The 13,583-nt window shown below is 56.9% G+C and overlaps 3 protein-coding genes across 7 annotated transcripts; 2 read left to right on the top strand and 1 right to left on the bottom strand.

Moving 5' to 3' along the window:
* Positions 1-510: 510 nt before the first annotated feature.
* PBX2 (PBX homeobox 2) lies at positions 511-4,619 on the top strand. 2 transcript variants are annotated; one of them, XM_060111306.1, is made up of 9 exons: positions 511-749; positions 1,737-1,810; positions 2,049-2,296; positions 2,396-2,586; positions 2,770-2,905; positions 3,025-3,181; positions 3,566-3,654; positions 3,777-3,863; positions 3,986-4,619. In XM_060111306.1, the coding sequence occupies exons 1-9, from the start codon at positions 529-531 to the stop codon at positions 4,076-4,078; spliced, it is 1,296 nt and encodes a 431-aa protein (XP_059967289.1). In that variant the 5' UTR covers positions 511-528; the 3' UTR covers positions 4,079-4,619. The 2 variants fall into 2 exon arrangements, with proteins under 2 accessions (XP_059967289.1, XP_059967290.1); XM_060111307.1 differs by lacking the exon at positions 3,566-3,654 and having other exon boundaries at positions 3,986-4,075.
* Positions 4,620-4,707: 88 nt separating this feature from the next.
* AGER (advanced glycosylation end-product specific receptor) lies at positions 4,708-9,324 on the top strand. The gene is given in 11 exon segments (XM_060111305.1): positions 4,708-6,376; positions 6,379-6,557; positions 6,699-6,891; positions 7,068-7,132; positions 7,248-7,335; positions 7,431-7,613; positions 7,757-7,887; positions 8,296-8,437; positions 8,713-8,739; positions 8,856-8,982; positions 9,105-9,324. Coding segments are annotated over 11 exon segments (1,389 nt in total). The 5' UTR covers positions 4,708-6,222; the 3' UTR covers positions 9,205-9,324.
* A 216-nt stretch (positions 9,325-9,540) lies between these two features.
* Positions 9,541-11,923, bottom strand: RNF5 (ring finger protein 5). 4 transcript variants are annotated; one of them, XM_060111309.1, is made up of 6 exons: positions 11,742-11,915; positions 10,780-10,798; positions 10,571-10,683; positions 10,407-10,436; positions 10,213-10,330; positions 9,541-10,106 (listed from the first exon to the last, which is right to left on the bottom strand). In XM_060111309.1, exons 1-6 carry the CDS (start codon positions 11,879-11,881, stop codon positions 9,894-9,896), a joined length of 633 nt encoding a protein of 210 aa, XP_059967292.1. In that variant the 5' UTR covers positions 11,882-11,915; the 3' UTR covers positions 9,541-9,893. The 4 variants fall into 4 exon arrangements, with proteins under 4 accessions (XP_059967292.1, XP_059967295.1, XP_059967293.1 ...); XM_060111310.1 differs by having other exon boundaries at positions 9,924-10,106; positions 10,407-10,461; positions 11,742-11,914; XM_060111312.1 differs by lacking the exon at positions 10,780-10,798 and having other exon boundaries at positions 11,742-11,805.
* Between the last annotated feature and the right edge of the window lie 1,660 nt (positions 11,924-13,583).

Raw genomic sequence — 13,583 nt, 5'->3', positions numbered from 1 at the left:
CTCCCCTCCTCCCGTCGTCTCCGTTCCTCCGTTTCTGTGTGTCTCTCTCCGCCCCCAGCTCCTCCCTGCTCCTCCTCCCTTCTCCCCTCCTCTTCCTCCCCAGCTCCCCTCCCCCAGCCTCCCTCCCTCGCTCCCCCCCTCTTCTCTCCTCTCTTCTCCCTCCTCCCTCTCTCTCACACACACCCCCGCTTGGGCCTCCTCTCTCTCTCTCTCTCTCTCTCTCTCTCTCTCTCTCTCTCTCTCTCTCTCTCTCTCTCCCTCCCTCCCTCGCGCTCTCTCTCTCTCTCTCTCTCCCTCTCCGGCTCCATTTTCTCCGCCGCCGGGGGCCGGGGTCTCCCGTGGGGGGCCCAGACGGTACCCCAGGTCTCCCTTCAGGGCCGGGGTGAACCCCCGGGAGAGCCGGGAGTGGGGGAGACGGGCGGGGGTTGGGGCGGAGGGAGCAGCGGCCCCAGCGAGTTTGGGGGGGGAGTAACCAGGCGCGGGGGGGAGGGGCGGAGCAGGGAGGGGGCCTCAGGGCCCCCCCCAACTATGGACGAGCGGCTGCTGGGGCCGCCCCCTCCAGGCGGGGGCCGGGGGGGCCTTGGATTGGTGGGTGGGGAGCCTGGGGGCCCTGGCGAACCTCCCGGTGGTGGAGACCCCGGTGGGAGTAGCGGGGGGGTCCCGGGAGGCCGAGGGAAGCAAGACATCGGGGACATTCTGCAGCAGATAATGACCATCACCGACCAGAGCCTGGACGAGGCCCAGGCCAAGTGAGTGCCCCCAACCCGGTCCCCACACAGACCCAGCAGAAGCCCCATTCACAAGCTCTGAATCTTCTGGGAGCCCCCCAACTCCAGGACCCTCCCCAGGATACTACAGCTCTTCTCTCCTCCCCTTACTCCCAGGAGCCCCAAGATAAGTGATCCCTCTCAAACCTTCTTTCACCCCCAGTCCCTGAAACCTTCAAAAAGGGGAACACTAGGTGGTCTCACTCCCCCCCCACCCCGGTCTCTCACTGACACCCCCACACACACACACACACACACTCTCCCCTGAAACATCTTTCCACCTCCAGAGCCCTCTTCTGGCTCCCAGACTAAGAAACAGCTATGCTGTCTTCTCCCCTAACTCTCCAGCCCACCGTCATCCTAGGGGCCTCCACACCACACCCCTTCCCAGGGCTGCGACCCTTTCTCTCCATGCATGGCCCAGCCTCCAAGGGTCCTCACTCACCCTTTGACCCTGCTCAGCTGACACTAGGAGCATCAGAGCCTCCCAGCCTGCTCAGTCCCAGGACCCTTCACACACCTCTATACTGAACCCCCACTTCAGCTCAGCACCCCTAGCCCCCTCTATCACCTCAGACTCTGACTCTTCTCCCTAGCCTCCTTCTGTCTTCCGCTGAAATTTACCTAGTCACTCTCATTTCTGCAGCCATTCCCCAAATCCCCTCTGTACCCTTCTAGACCATCTCCCACAACCTCCACCCAGCCATGGTGCCTTTAGCCTGCTGCACCCGTCCAGCCAAAGCCAAGCAGCTTCCCCACGTCTCCACACTCTGGGAGCTGAGCTCTTCCCAAGAACCCCCCAACTCCATTCGGCCTCCAATCCTGCTTTCTCCCGCCACAGATTTACCCACCACCTCCCTTATTCCCAGGCTCCCCTCTCTTACCCTCATGGGTGTGTTGTTTTGTGGTTGTCTTTCCCACTCCCCCATTTCTGTAGCCTCTCAACTTTTCTCTCCCATTCCTCCCAAGGAAACACGCCCTAAACTGCCACCGAATGAAGCCTGCTCTCTTTAGCGTCCTGTGTGAAATCAAGGAGAAAACTGGTACGTGGGTCCCCCCTTCTGGTTCCTCAACTCTGGGGACAGAACCCTGTTCACTATAGAACTGGAGCTACAAGTTTGACAACTTGGGGCCCTGAGGAAAGTGTGAGTCAGAAAGATTGCTAAGGGGGGCCTGGGAGGGAACCCAGGCCTGGAGACTTGGGTCTCCAGGAGGCACCAGGAGGGCTGAGAGCTGGGTGTGGGGTCCCTGAGTCCCTAAGTCCACTCGCCTGCACGCTAGGCCTCAGCATTCGAAGCTCCCAAGAGGAGGAGCCTGTGGACCCACAGCTGATGCGCTTGGACAACATGCTTCTGGCAGAGGGTGTGGCTGGGCCTGAGAAAGGGGGTGGCTCAGCGGCAGCAGCTGCGGCCGCCGCAGCCTCTGGAGGCGGCGTGTCCCCTGACAACTCCATCGAACACTCGGACTATCGCAGCAAACTTGCCCAGATCCGCCACATTTACCACTCAGAGCTGGAGAAGTATGAGCAGGTGAGGAGAGGAAGCTGGAGTGGGTGGAGGGAGAGGCCCTTAGGGGGAATCCCAGGGCCGAGGGGCTCCTCCTCACCAGGCCACGGGCCTCCACTGCAGGCGTGTAACGAGTTCACAACCCACGTCATGAACCTGCTGAGGGAACAGAGCCGCACGCGGCCGGTGGCGCCCAAGGAGATGGAGCGTATGGTGAGCATCATCCACCGGAAGTTCAGCGCCATCCAGATGCAGCTCAAGCAGAGCACCTGCGAGGCCGTCATGATCCTGCGTTCCCGCTTCCTGGATGCCAGGTGGGGCCCAGGGCCTCAGGCCAGCCCCCAGCCCCTTCACGTTCTTCTCCAAGCCTCTGGGCCACCAGGTTGCACAGCACAGCACTATATACTCCGTGACAGTGGTGCTCTCTGGAGTTCATCAACGTGGTGGCCCTGCCAGGACACCAGCATCCTCCTCACCACCCCTTCTCTCCTCTGTAGACGAAAACGCCGTAACTTCAGCAAACAGGCCACTGAGGTCCTGAATGAGTATTTCTACTCCCACCTGAGTAACCCATACCCTAGTGAGGAGGCTAAGGAGGAGCTCGCCAAGAAGTGCGGGATCACTGTCTCTCAGGTCCTGGGGAGGCGTGGGGAGGGGCTTTGGGGGCACAGCGCTCTCCAATCCTGTTGACTAAGGTGCTTACAGAGGGACAGGATCCCACCTGACCCTCCTTTCTGCCCCACACCCCACAGGTCTCCAACTGGTTTGGCAACAAGCGGATTCGCTATAAGAAAAATATTGGAAAGTTCCAAGAGGAGGCAAACATCTATGCCGTCAAGACCGCTGTGTCAGTCACCCAAGGAGGAGGCCACAGCCGCACCAGCTCCCCGACGCCCCCTTCCTCTGCAGGTGGATCCCGCTGCCACCCTGGCTGGCTGTTCTGCACGCTTCCTGCTTTTGTTCCAACTTCCTATCTAGGCAGGATCATAGCAGAGAGGGGGCCTTCTGGGGTGAGAGGGACCAAGCTGAGATGGGGTGGGGATATCGGGGACAGAGGCCACTCTAGTGAAGCTACTTCTGCCTTTCTTCCAGCAAGTGGCCAGGGGAGGCTCAGGAACGGCCTGCTCCTTCCGAGTGTTGCAGTGTTGTGTGGTGGAGAATTTGCGTATGGTGGCCCACCCCCAGAGAGCTAGTTCAGGGGGCTTTTTGAAAACTGAGAGCTGTGATGAGTCTCCCGTCTGCCATCACAGGCTCTGTTCCACTCCTCCCTAATTCCCCCTCTGCTCCCCCAAGGCTCTGGCGGCTCTTTCAGTCTCTCAGGATCCGGTGACATGTTTCTGGGGATGCCCGGGCTCAACGGAGATTCCTACTCTGCCTCCCAGGTCAGGTGGTCCATCTCGCCTTGAGTAGGGCTTTCCCAAACTCAGTTTCCCTACTTGAGGATATGAGACTTTTTGTCTTTTGAGGCTTCTCACTGTGTCCTGTCCTCCTTTGTTGCCTGCAGGTGGAATCACTCCGACACTCGATGGGTCCAGGGGGCTACGGGGATAACCTCGGGGGAGGCCAGATGTATAGCCCTCGGGAAATGAGGGTGAGTACCTGAAGCCCCTCTCTCCACCTCTCACCAGGATGGGAGGGCCTTTTCCCTGGCAGCACTGTCCCCTGTGCTGGGTTTCCTAAAGCCTTACCCCAACTGTCTGCCTCTTTTTCCAGGCAAACGGTGGCTGGCAGGAGGCTGTGACCCCGTCCTCAGTGACATCCCCAACAGAGGGACCAGGGAGCGTTCATTCTGACACTTCCAACTGATCTCGCCCCTCAGGGCCACAGGGGTAGGGGCTCACAGGGCACCTCTTGAAGAGGACGCAGGCATCCAGAGGACAAAACCCAGACAAAGGAGAAGCACAAGATAGAGAAGGGCAAACGGGGGTCATCCCCTCCCTGGCCAGACTCTCTCAGTGCTGGGGGTGCTGACTACTTGGCAGGGAAGATGGGGCCCCTTAAGGGGAGAGTGGGGTCTGTCTCCCCCTTTTTTCCCTTTTTCCTTCTTTTTTTCTCCCCCTTTTGCTCTCACATAGAAACACACGCACCCAGAATCCTATTTTTCAGATTTTTCCTCTCCTCCTCTCTCATACACACACGTACAGCTATTCTGTTTCTCTCTCTCTCTCTCTCTCTGGGCTCCCGCACTCTCCTTCCCTCACCCCACTTATCTGCTCTGGGATCTGTGGAGATGCCAGCCCTGCCCAGCCAGAGATGCCAAAAATGGGGACATGACTTCTGGACAGAGGACATGGGCCACACCCCCTGTGCCTCCCCACCCCCTGCCCCTCCAGACGGCTTTATTACCTCATACGCAGCTCATCTTAAACCAATAGAATCGCTCGGTGGACGGGAGTGTCTGACTCAGATATCTACCTCGGAGGGAGTTTCTGCTACTTTAGGGAATTGTTGACTGGGCTTTGGGGTTGAACTTTTTTTTTAAGGAAAGAAAAAACCCTGGGATCCATCTGTATTTTTTTTAATTTTTATTTCGGGGATTTTTGGTGGTGGTGGTGGTTCTTAATTTTTAATTTAGTTTGGGGAAGTAGATGTTTTGATAAATATGTTGATTTTTTTTTTTTCATTTCTTGCTTTCCCACATTAGGGGTGATAGCCAAAGGGGTCATGATAAGAGAAAGGGGAACAAATAGAACTGGTGAAGAGGCCTGCCTGCCTCCACTCCTGTTCATCAGGAAGTACATTTAGCAGAGCACCAAGCCTGCCCCCCTGAAATCACTTAGGTGTCCTCCTTTGCTTCCAAGGTCACTGAGGTGTTCTTTGCTCGTGCAGGCAGCTTTCTGCTGCGTTTGGTGTGGAAGCAGTCAGGGCTTGCTCTGCCAGCCTGTTCCCCACCACCCTTGGGCAGGGCCAGACTCGGTAATTTTGAGCAAATGTCACCTTCCCCTGTGAGTGACACATCTAAAATCTTTCTTCTAAACCACTATTTGCAGATTGGAGGGGGAAGAATGGGGAGGGGGGTTATTGCCAAATATGTTAAATATGGGTTGGGGTGTTTGTGTATGTATCTCCCTCAGTTCCCCCAGAAACGAGGTATCTTTTTTTTTTTTTGTTCTCAGTCCAAAATCGAGAGGGTGGGGAGAGAGAGGAGGGAGGCTGCAAAAAGCCAGGTATGAGGGAAGGTAAAATCACCACTGTCCCACCCTCGGCCCTGAACCCTACTATCTGAACCCCTCAAATATCCTCAGGATTTCACAAGACTGTCAGTAGGGAACCCCTCCCGTCAAAGATCCAGGCAGGACTGGGGGGGGCAGGTTGGGAGTGTGATGGGTGGGGGCGGGAGGCATGGGCCGGGGGCAGTTCTCTCCTCACTTGTAAACTTGTAGTTTCACAGAAAAAAACAAAAAACAAAAAACGCAGTTTTAAATAAAGAAATTTCTTTTTTCCCTGGGTTTAGTTGAGAATTCTTTTCAAAAACATGAGAACTTTTTTTCTCTCATAAAGCCCCAAACGGGTTCCCCCCACCCACCGCCGAGTTCCCCGGCCTTGCCCTCACCACCCAGGCCCCAGGTTTCACCCCTGCCTCCTCTCCATGGGAAACAGCCAGACCTGAACCCTGTTGCCTGGCAACCTCGCTTAGTCGTCCAGTAGCCCTGGGTGGTCTGGTGCCATAGGTTGGGGGTCCTGAGGGGATGAGAGACCCTAGGAGATGCACTCCCCACCCCCATGGATGTGGCTGTACCCAGAGGCTGGCAGTGCCCAGGGGTGGGGTGACAGCTGTTGCTCCCAGTACCTGAAGGACTCTTGTCCGAGAGAGGCATGAATTCCTAGCATTCCCTGTGACGGGACAAGACGGGGGAGATGGGGGCAGGGGAGAGGGTACAAGCCCCACCTAGGGTGGTGGCCACAGCAGCAAGGGGCAGACAGAGCCAGGAGCCTGGGAAGGAAGCAGGATGGCAGCAGGGGCAGCAGCTGGAGCCTGGGTGCTGGTCCTCAGTCTGTGGGGTGAGCCCTGCCCCCCCCACACCAATCCTCCCCGCAGAAAGCACTCTGCCCTGTCCCCGAAACTCCCCCCAACTTTCCAGGAGCCTGGGTACTCCTTTTCAATCCCCTCATCCGCCCTGCTCTAGGTTTCTTAGCTCCCATCTCCCTTCCTGCCCCTCCATTGTGCTGTCCCCCAGGGGCAGCAGTAGGGGATCAAAACATCACAGCCAGGATCGGGAAGCCACTGGTGCTGAACTGTAAGGGGGCCCCCAAGAAACCACCCCAGCAGCTGGAATGGAAACTGGTAAGTGGGGCTCCTGTCTCCCCACTTCCGGAGAGACCAATGACGCTTCGCATCCCCTCCTCCTCACCTCCCTTCCTCCCTACCTCATCAGCCCTTTCCCAAACGGCTTGCACTGTTGAGGCCCCTCTCCTCTGTCCCCAGAACACAGGCCGGACAGAAGCTTGGAAGGTCCTATCTCCCGAGGGAGGCCCCTGGGATAGCGTGGCTCGTGTCCTCCCCAACGGCTCCCTCCTCCTGCCGGCTGTTGGGATCCAGGATGAGGGGACTTTCCGGTGCCGGGCAATGAGCCGTAATGGAAAGGAGACCAAGTCCAACTACCGAGTCCGAGTCTATCGTAAGGGTTCCAGGGCCTTGTTCACAGCCCACCTCTCATCTAAGGAAAAGCCTTCTACCCCAGCCCTTGACTCCTGGGCCCTGGCATGTGAGAACTTGACTTCAGCTGCCCCCGTTCCCACAGCCGGGGTGTATCTTCAAAGCTGCAGCCTCTGATTGGAATTTTCCCTCCTTCAGAGATTCCTGGGAAGCCAGAAATTGTTGATCCTGCCTCTGAACTCATGGCTGGTGTCCCCGATAAGGTAGAAGAAAAGGCGACATGTGGAAAGGGGTCCTGAGAATGGGAGGGGAGCGTAGCTGTGTGTATGTGTATGGATTCTCTTATTTTCAAAGATGATGAGGTCACTTTTTCCCTAGGTGGGAACATGTGTGTCCAAGGGGGGCTACCCTGCAGGGACTCTTAGCTGGCACTTGGATGGGAAAACCCTGATACCTGATGGCAAAGGTGAGTCCCAGCGTCTTCCCTCCTAGCTGCCTTCTTTCTGATCGCTCTCCCATACCCACCCTGGAATGTCTTGCTTTGTCCTCCCCCCACCATAGGAGTGTCTGTGAAGGAAGAGACCAAGAGACACCCTGAGACAGGGCTTTTCACACTCCGTTCGGAGCTGATGGTGACCCCAGCCCGGGGAGGAGCTCCCCACCCCACCTTCTCCTGTAGCTTCAGCCCTGGTCTTCCCCGGCGCCGAGCCCTGCACACGGCCCCCATCCAGCTCAGGGTCTGGGGTGAGTGCAGAACTGGGGAGGGCCCCAACTTGGGTGAGCACCTGTCGGAAGGTATGACCCTCAGGAAGGAGAGGGTTAAGCCCGTGGCCACTGGGACCATAGACAGGTGTAACTCTCAACCTCATGCCCCTCCCCACCCCCAGAGCCCGTGCCACTGGAGGAAGTCCTGCTGGTGGTGGAGCCAGAAGGTGGAGCAGTAGCTCCTGGTGGTACCGTGACCTTGACCTGTGAAGCCCCTGCCCAGCCCCCTCCTCAAATCCACTGGATCAAGGATGTGAGTGACCTGGAGAGGGGGCTGGCAGGTAGCGAGATACGTCATTGGCAACTAGGAGGGCAGGGGGTTCGTGGAGAGTGAGGCAGGCGAGGCGGTACAAGGGTATCTGATGATGTGGAGGCAAAGACAGCAGCATGGGATGTGTTGGCAGGGGTTTAGTCGTCTCCTGTTGGGGCTTCCCTGGTGGCGCAGTGGTTGAGAGTCCGCCTGCCGATGCAGGGGACACGGGTTCGTGCCCCGGTCCGGGAGGATCCCACATGCCGCGGAGAGGCTGGGCCCGTGAGCCACGGCCGTTGAGCCTGCGCGTCCGGAGCCTGTGCTCCGCAACGGGAGAGGCCACAGTGGTGAGAGGCCCGCGTACGGCAAAAAAAAAAAAAAAATAGTCTCCTGTCCCCTTTTCCCCACCAGGGCATGCCCCTGCCCCTTCCCCCCAGCTCCGTGCTGCTCCTCCCTGACGTAGGGCCTGAGGACCAGGGAACCTACAGTTGTGTGGCCACCCATCCCAGCCATGGGCCCCAGGAGAGCCATGCTGTCAGCGTCAGCATCATCGGTGAGGAGACCTCTCTCCAAATCCCAGGGACCCTGGGGGCGGCTGAGGGACAGTGCAGGCTCCAATTCCCTACCCTATGCTAACACTGTCCCCGAGAGCCACCCCACGCTTCCCTCAGTGCAGCCACACCCAGGCCTTCTCTGCCCCACACAACCCAAGAGAGCAGCCCAGCCTGTCCCCTCTCCCCTCTAAACTGAAGAAAGGGAAAGGCTCCGCCGGGGCTCCCACTAGCCTTCTCCCAAACTGAAGCCTTCCCTTCTGACTTTGTTTTCCAGAAACAGGCGAGGAGGGGCCAACTGCAGGTGAGGGGTTGGATAAACTCAGAGAGAAGCAGGCAGACCTCAGCATGACTGAGGGGATGGTCAACAAGAAAGGAACTGTGAGGGCTGTGCCCTCAATTCTCCCTGTCTCCCTACAGGCTCTGTGGAAGGGCCAGAGCTGGGAACTCTAGCCCTGGTCCTGGGGATCCTGGGAGGCCTGGGGACAGCCGTCCTGCTCATTGGGGTCATCATGTGGCAAAGGCGGCAACGCAGAGGAGAGGAGAGGTGAGTGGAGGAAGCCAGACACCTCAGACTAAGGGCTTCCAGGCAGCAAAGAGGGGTGTGGGGGGAGAAATGACGGAGTGCTGGGAACCATGTGCAGAATTCTCCCCAATCCTCCTCCCCAGGAAGGCCTCAGAAAACCAGGAGGAGGAAGAGGAGGAGCGCACAGAGCTGAATCAGCCCGAAGGGCCCGAGGCGGCAGAAAGCAGTGCTGGACGGCCTTGAGAAGCCCACAGCCGGACCCCATCCGTCAGCTCCCTTTTTTTCCCCCACCCTCTTTTCTGGCCCCAGACCAGTTCTCCACTGTATAATCTCTACCCCACCTCCCCAAACTTTCTTCCACAACCAGAGCCTCTCACAAACAGTGATGAGTAAACACCTGACACAGTTGCTCTTGTGTATGTGTGATGCCCTCAGCCCCTGCACCCTTGAGAGCCCTGAAGGAGAGGGTCTCACCCCCATGCTTCGCCACACCACACCGACATCTACTGAAGTTGGAGAGAAATGCTCCTGTCTTGGAAGGAAGGAGGGATGGACAAAGGTGGGCAGAGTTCCCATGAATACATCTCACCTTGTTTATTGAATTTGTAATAAAGGAGGTAGTGAGGGGAAGGAAGCACTTAAGAGTCAGGACACACATTAGACAGCGGGGAGAGAAAAATTAAATTAAATCAACAAGGGGAATATGGGGGAGAGTCAGAGGGGCCTTGCCCACCTTTCAACATCAAATCAAGAAATGTGGGGGAAAGCAAAGGATCAGGAGAGAGGGGAGACAGACCTTGTCTTCAGTCCGTCCTCCTCTCCCAGAGTTACGATGCCACTGAGCGAGCAGTTCAGAGCAAAGGTTCTCCCGTTCCACGCACAGGTGTCACTCCTCCTCCCCACACCCTCCTGGAAAGTGGCCAGGGTTGCCCTTAGCCAACAAAAATGGAGGGCTTACAGGGGAGGGTCCGGGAGTAAGGAAGGGTCAGCAGGGACCCCCAATACTGATTTTCCTCTGGCTGGAGGTGGGCAGGAAGGAGACACAGCTCAAATACTGAGCAGCCAGAAAAAGAAGAAGACGGCGAGAAACAGGAAGAGGGAGTCCTGCCAGCTAGAGGCCGGGTGACCCTGTCCCAGATCCACACCTGTGGAAGAGAAGAAAGCTGTGGAAGAAGTATCCACTCGTAGGCTGGAAGCGGGGCTGAGGGGATTCAGAGGGCTCGCTGGTAGTAGCTGAGGGAAGGCTCTTACCTGTACCCCGACGGAATGGCTCGTGGGTATTGAAGACGGTGGTGAAAAAGCCAAAGGGAAAAGCGCCAACACCAAATGAGAAGTGAAAGCCCCCAGTATCGCCAAATGGCTGGAATCCCTAGGGAGACGAAGAAAGTCAGTGGGGAACGGGGCAAGTCTTTGGCAAGGAAGGAGTACAATCAGACAAGACTCACCCCTCTGCTCTCTGGAGCGGGTCGCTGGCCCTGGGGGCGGGGTGGGGTTTTCAATCTGAGGAAGAGGAGAGGGACTATCGGCAGGAAATAGCCGCTCATCTTCCAGACCCCACTCCCCAAGCAGAACCTTCCACCTTCCCTCAGCATCACCTCCCCTCTCTCACCTGGGATCCCGGGGCTTCTGGCTCCCTCGCCCGTAAAGGGGGACAACCTTTTCTCTGCTGATCCCAGCTTTACACACTGGGCACTCTTGGCGCTCTGGCCGTGCCTCCAGCCACTGGGGGAAAAAAATGTAGTGGTTTCCAGTACACAGAAGGGTCTTCCAGCTCCTCAGACCTCCCCATCTCCCTCTTCATCTCCTCTGCGTACGCACCTGATGGAGACAGGGCCAACTGGAAGGGGAACGAGAAAGGTCAAACCAGTTACACAAAAGAGAGACACAGACCCAACCTCAGAGTCCCATCTTTCCCCCTCTTACCAGGTGTTACCTGCTGTTTCTTTTCATATTTTCCACAACCCCTACCATACTAGCCAACTTGGCCTTGCTGCTTCTCTGATCTTCCAACACCTAAAGCTACATCCATCCTCACATGCTCAACCCTCTCCTCTCTCCTCTCCCCCAGCAAACACACACACACAAATCCTCACCCCTCCCTTCTCTGCCTTTCAACTTAATTTCCAGTTCTGTTCAACCACCCATTTCCAGGTCTCCTCTTTCAGCCCCAGCACTATCCTTGCCCCATCACTCCCAGACCAAACCCCCTTTACCAGCACCTTCTCCCGCTACTCCTTTTCCTCTTTCCTATGCCCAACAAAGTCCCTATTTCCACAACTCCTTAACCTTTGGGGGCTGCCCCTCCACAGTGCCCTTGTCCCCAAGTTTCTCATACCACCCCTTGCCATATCTCACCTGCATGTGATCCCACCTTCCCTAGATCTCCCCCTACTCAACTGATGCGTGCCTCCCCTAACCTTTGAGTCTAATCCGATCCCACCTGTACAGCTAAGACCCCTCCCTTCCCTGGGGTAAGGTGGCTCGCGTCTCGCCTGCACAGATGTGCAGTGCCCACCCCCTGCCCCCCACTTCCTCTTTACGCACCTCTTAACACAACTAGGTTGGCTCCTAGTTGCTGACTTTCCTTTCCACAGTTCTCCTCTGTACAGACGTGACCCTCTCGCCCACACATACCCCAAAACACGTAAGAACCCCCCTCACGCCTCACCTATGAGAATGTGCCCTCTGATTATTTGTATGACTGTATGGTCCCCCCGCCCCCAGCCTCCCCAGTATAAATCAGAGCCCCACTCCTTTTCGCACCCCTCTCAGATTCTCACCAGTACAGGTGGCCACACACACTGACCACAGCTTCCCGAGCAGTCTCCAGACATATATTACATTCGAAGGTCGCGCCCGCCCCGCCCCGCTCGCGATTTGGCCCTTCGGGGCCCCCGTCCTCCTCCTCCGCTGCTGCCATGGCCGGTACTTTGCCCCCCGCGTGCCCCTTAATCCCCCGAAACACACATACAGACGCCGCAACAAACGAGAAACCGCCTCCTGCCCACGATCTTTTGGCAGGCTTCAAGGTTTTCTAATCACTATTGGTCTCAGTGCCTGCCAATCATACAGAATCGAAAGAAAGGACTGGCCCAAAGGGCGGGGGAGGAAAGAGGTTTACGCGGTCCCGCCCTTGCATAATGACTATTGGCTAATACAGTCATAGTCAGTTTGCAGTGCCATGGGATTGGTAGATATTCCATACGTCCTGTCGCCCCGGCCAGGGAGGGCTTTATTCGTCTGAGTAGTTGCCAGTCATAACCAAAGGCCAGAAGCAATTGGCTCAAGACTATTTAGACCTCGCCCACTACAAGCCCCAGCCTTTCCTTTACTTCCTCTTTCAGAGAACGTCCGGATTCCTTTGGACTTTGGAGCGTATAGCTCCTAAGCAACTAATTGGCTAGAACTCGACGGAAAATGGAGGCCAGGTGAAGCGCGCGTGCGCAGTAGGCGGAGGGCAGGGGTGGGCCAATCCTATGAGAGTTGCGCTTTCTCTGGTCCCACCCCTTCACCGCTATATTGTCGCCATGGTGACTGCTCTACAATTGGCGGGATTTGGTGTTCAAAAGCCTTGTCTCGGCCTCATCCGGGTCCTCCGACTGCGGTGTCTCTCGACTGATTGGGCCGTTTTTTTCGCCCCTGATTGGCCGAGGTCGGAAAAGACGGCGAAGAGCTCGGAAAAGAGGACAAATGCTAGGGTCGCAGGGTTCAAAATGGCTCCGGCCTCCTTCGGTGACGTAAAGAGCAGAACTTGGGTCCGCTCCTCCCTCTTAGTGAAGAAGGGAGCAGAACTGGGATTAGCCCGACGTTTGGATGGTGCGAACATCGATCTGCGGCGCTGGTGTTAACCCATCTCCCTCGGCTGGACGACTCAGCCCGCCCCTCTTTGGGTGATTTACAAAGCAGAAATGAAGTAAAGGCCCATCCCCTTTTTAATGTGACACAGAGTAGAAGAGAGTTGCCCTAGACACCGTTTTAAAGCTTAAGAGCAGAAAAGGTCTAGCTCCACCCCTTTGTGAGTGGGTGAAGAGGCAAGACCCACCCCCTTCTAGGCGACCCGCGGCGGAAAGGGGTTAGGCCCGCCCCTTCCTTCTTGTACTGTGCCCCGCAGAACGGGGGTCTTCCTCCTGGGCTGGACCCCTGGGACTTGGGCAAGCTGCTTCAGAGTTTGGGCCTTTCGTACGAGTTTGGGCCTTTTCTACAGTCAGTGGCCCTCACTGTGGCTCAAGGAGCAGAACTAGGTAACAGTCCTCCCATTACCAGTGTTCTTTACATCTTGTTCCTCAGGGCGTGTAAACTCTTTCTGGACAAAGGTGTCCAGTGGGGCTGGTGGCCAGACACAAGCTGAGGGTTCTTCAACAACATCCCGATAAAAGGTCCCACGTGACTCAGGGAGGAACGGTGAGAAGTTAGGAGCTGCCTACGGCAGGGGAGGTTAGTGTTCGGGAAGCGTATAGAGGTTTAGGGGGAAACCCTATTGAGAGGCAGAAGTGGAGACCAAGAAGGGAGGAGTGATGGAATGATCCTGATAAGGGGATGATGGGAGTATGGGGGAGAGGGCAGCAGGGGCTGGAGGGAGAGCTAGGTACATACTACAGAATTAAGGAGGCATGCTTATCCCA

This window comes from Mesoplodon densirostris, chromosome 10 (genome assembly GCF_025265405.1).
Source record: "Mesoplodon densirostris isolate mMesDen1 chromosome 10, mMesDen1 primary haplotype, whole genome shotgun sequence".
In the NCBI taxonomy this organism is placed as follows: Eukaryota; Metazoa; Chordata; class Mammalia; order Artiodactyla; family Ziphiidae; genus Mesoplodon; species Mesoplodon densirostris.
Note: the sequence above shows the minus strand (reverse complement) of the source record. Positions and strands in the feature narration are given on the sequence as shown.

What these genes read in the sequence shown, in the direction of transcription:
- PBX2 (XM_060111306.1), top strand. Translation starts at nt 529, where the DNA reads ATGGACGAGCGGCTGCTGGGGCCGCCCCCTCCAGGCGGGGGCCGGGGG. An exon ending in TGAAATCAAGGAGAAAACTG is followed by an intron (nt 1,811 to 2,048) that starts GTACGTGGGTCC and finishes CCTGCACGCTAG; the next exon opens with GCCTCAGCATTCGAAGCTCC. An exon ending in TCCCGCTTCCTGGATGCCAG is followed by an intron (nt 2,587 to 2,769) that starts GTGGGGCCCAGG and finishes TCTCCTCTGTAG; the next exon opens with ACGAAAACGCCGTAACTTCA.
- RNF5 (XM_060111309.1), bottom strand. Translation starts at nt 11,881, where the DNA reads ATGGCAGCAGCGGAGGAGGAGGACGGGGGCCCCGAAGGGCCAAATCGC. An exon ending in CAGAAGCCCCGGGATCCCAG is followed by an intron (nt 10,437 to 10,570) that starts GTGAGAGAGGGG and finishes CCCCGCCCCCAG; the next exon opens with GGCCAGCGACCCGCTCCAGA. An exon ending in GCCATTCCGTCGGGGTACAG is followed by an intron (nt 10,107 to 10,212) that starts GTAAGAGCCTTC and finishes TCTCTTCCACAG; the next exon opens with GTGTGGATCTGGGACAGGGT.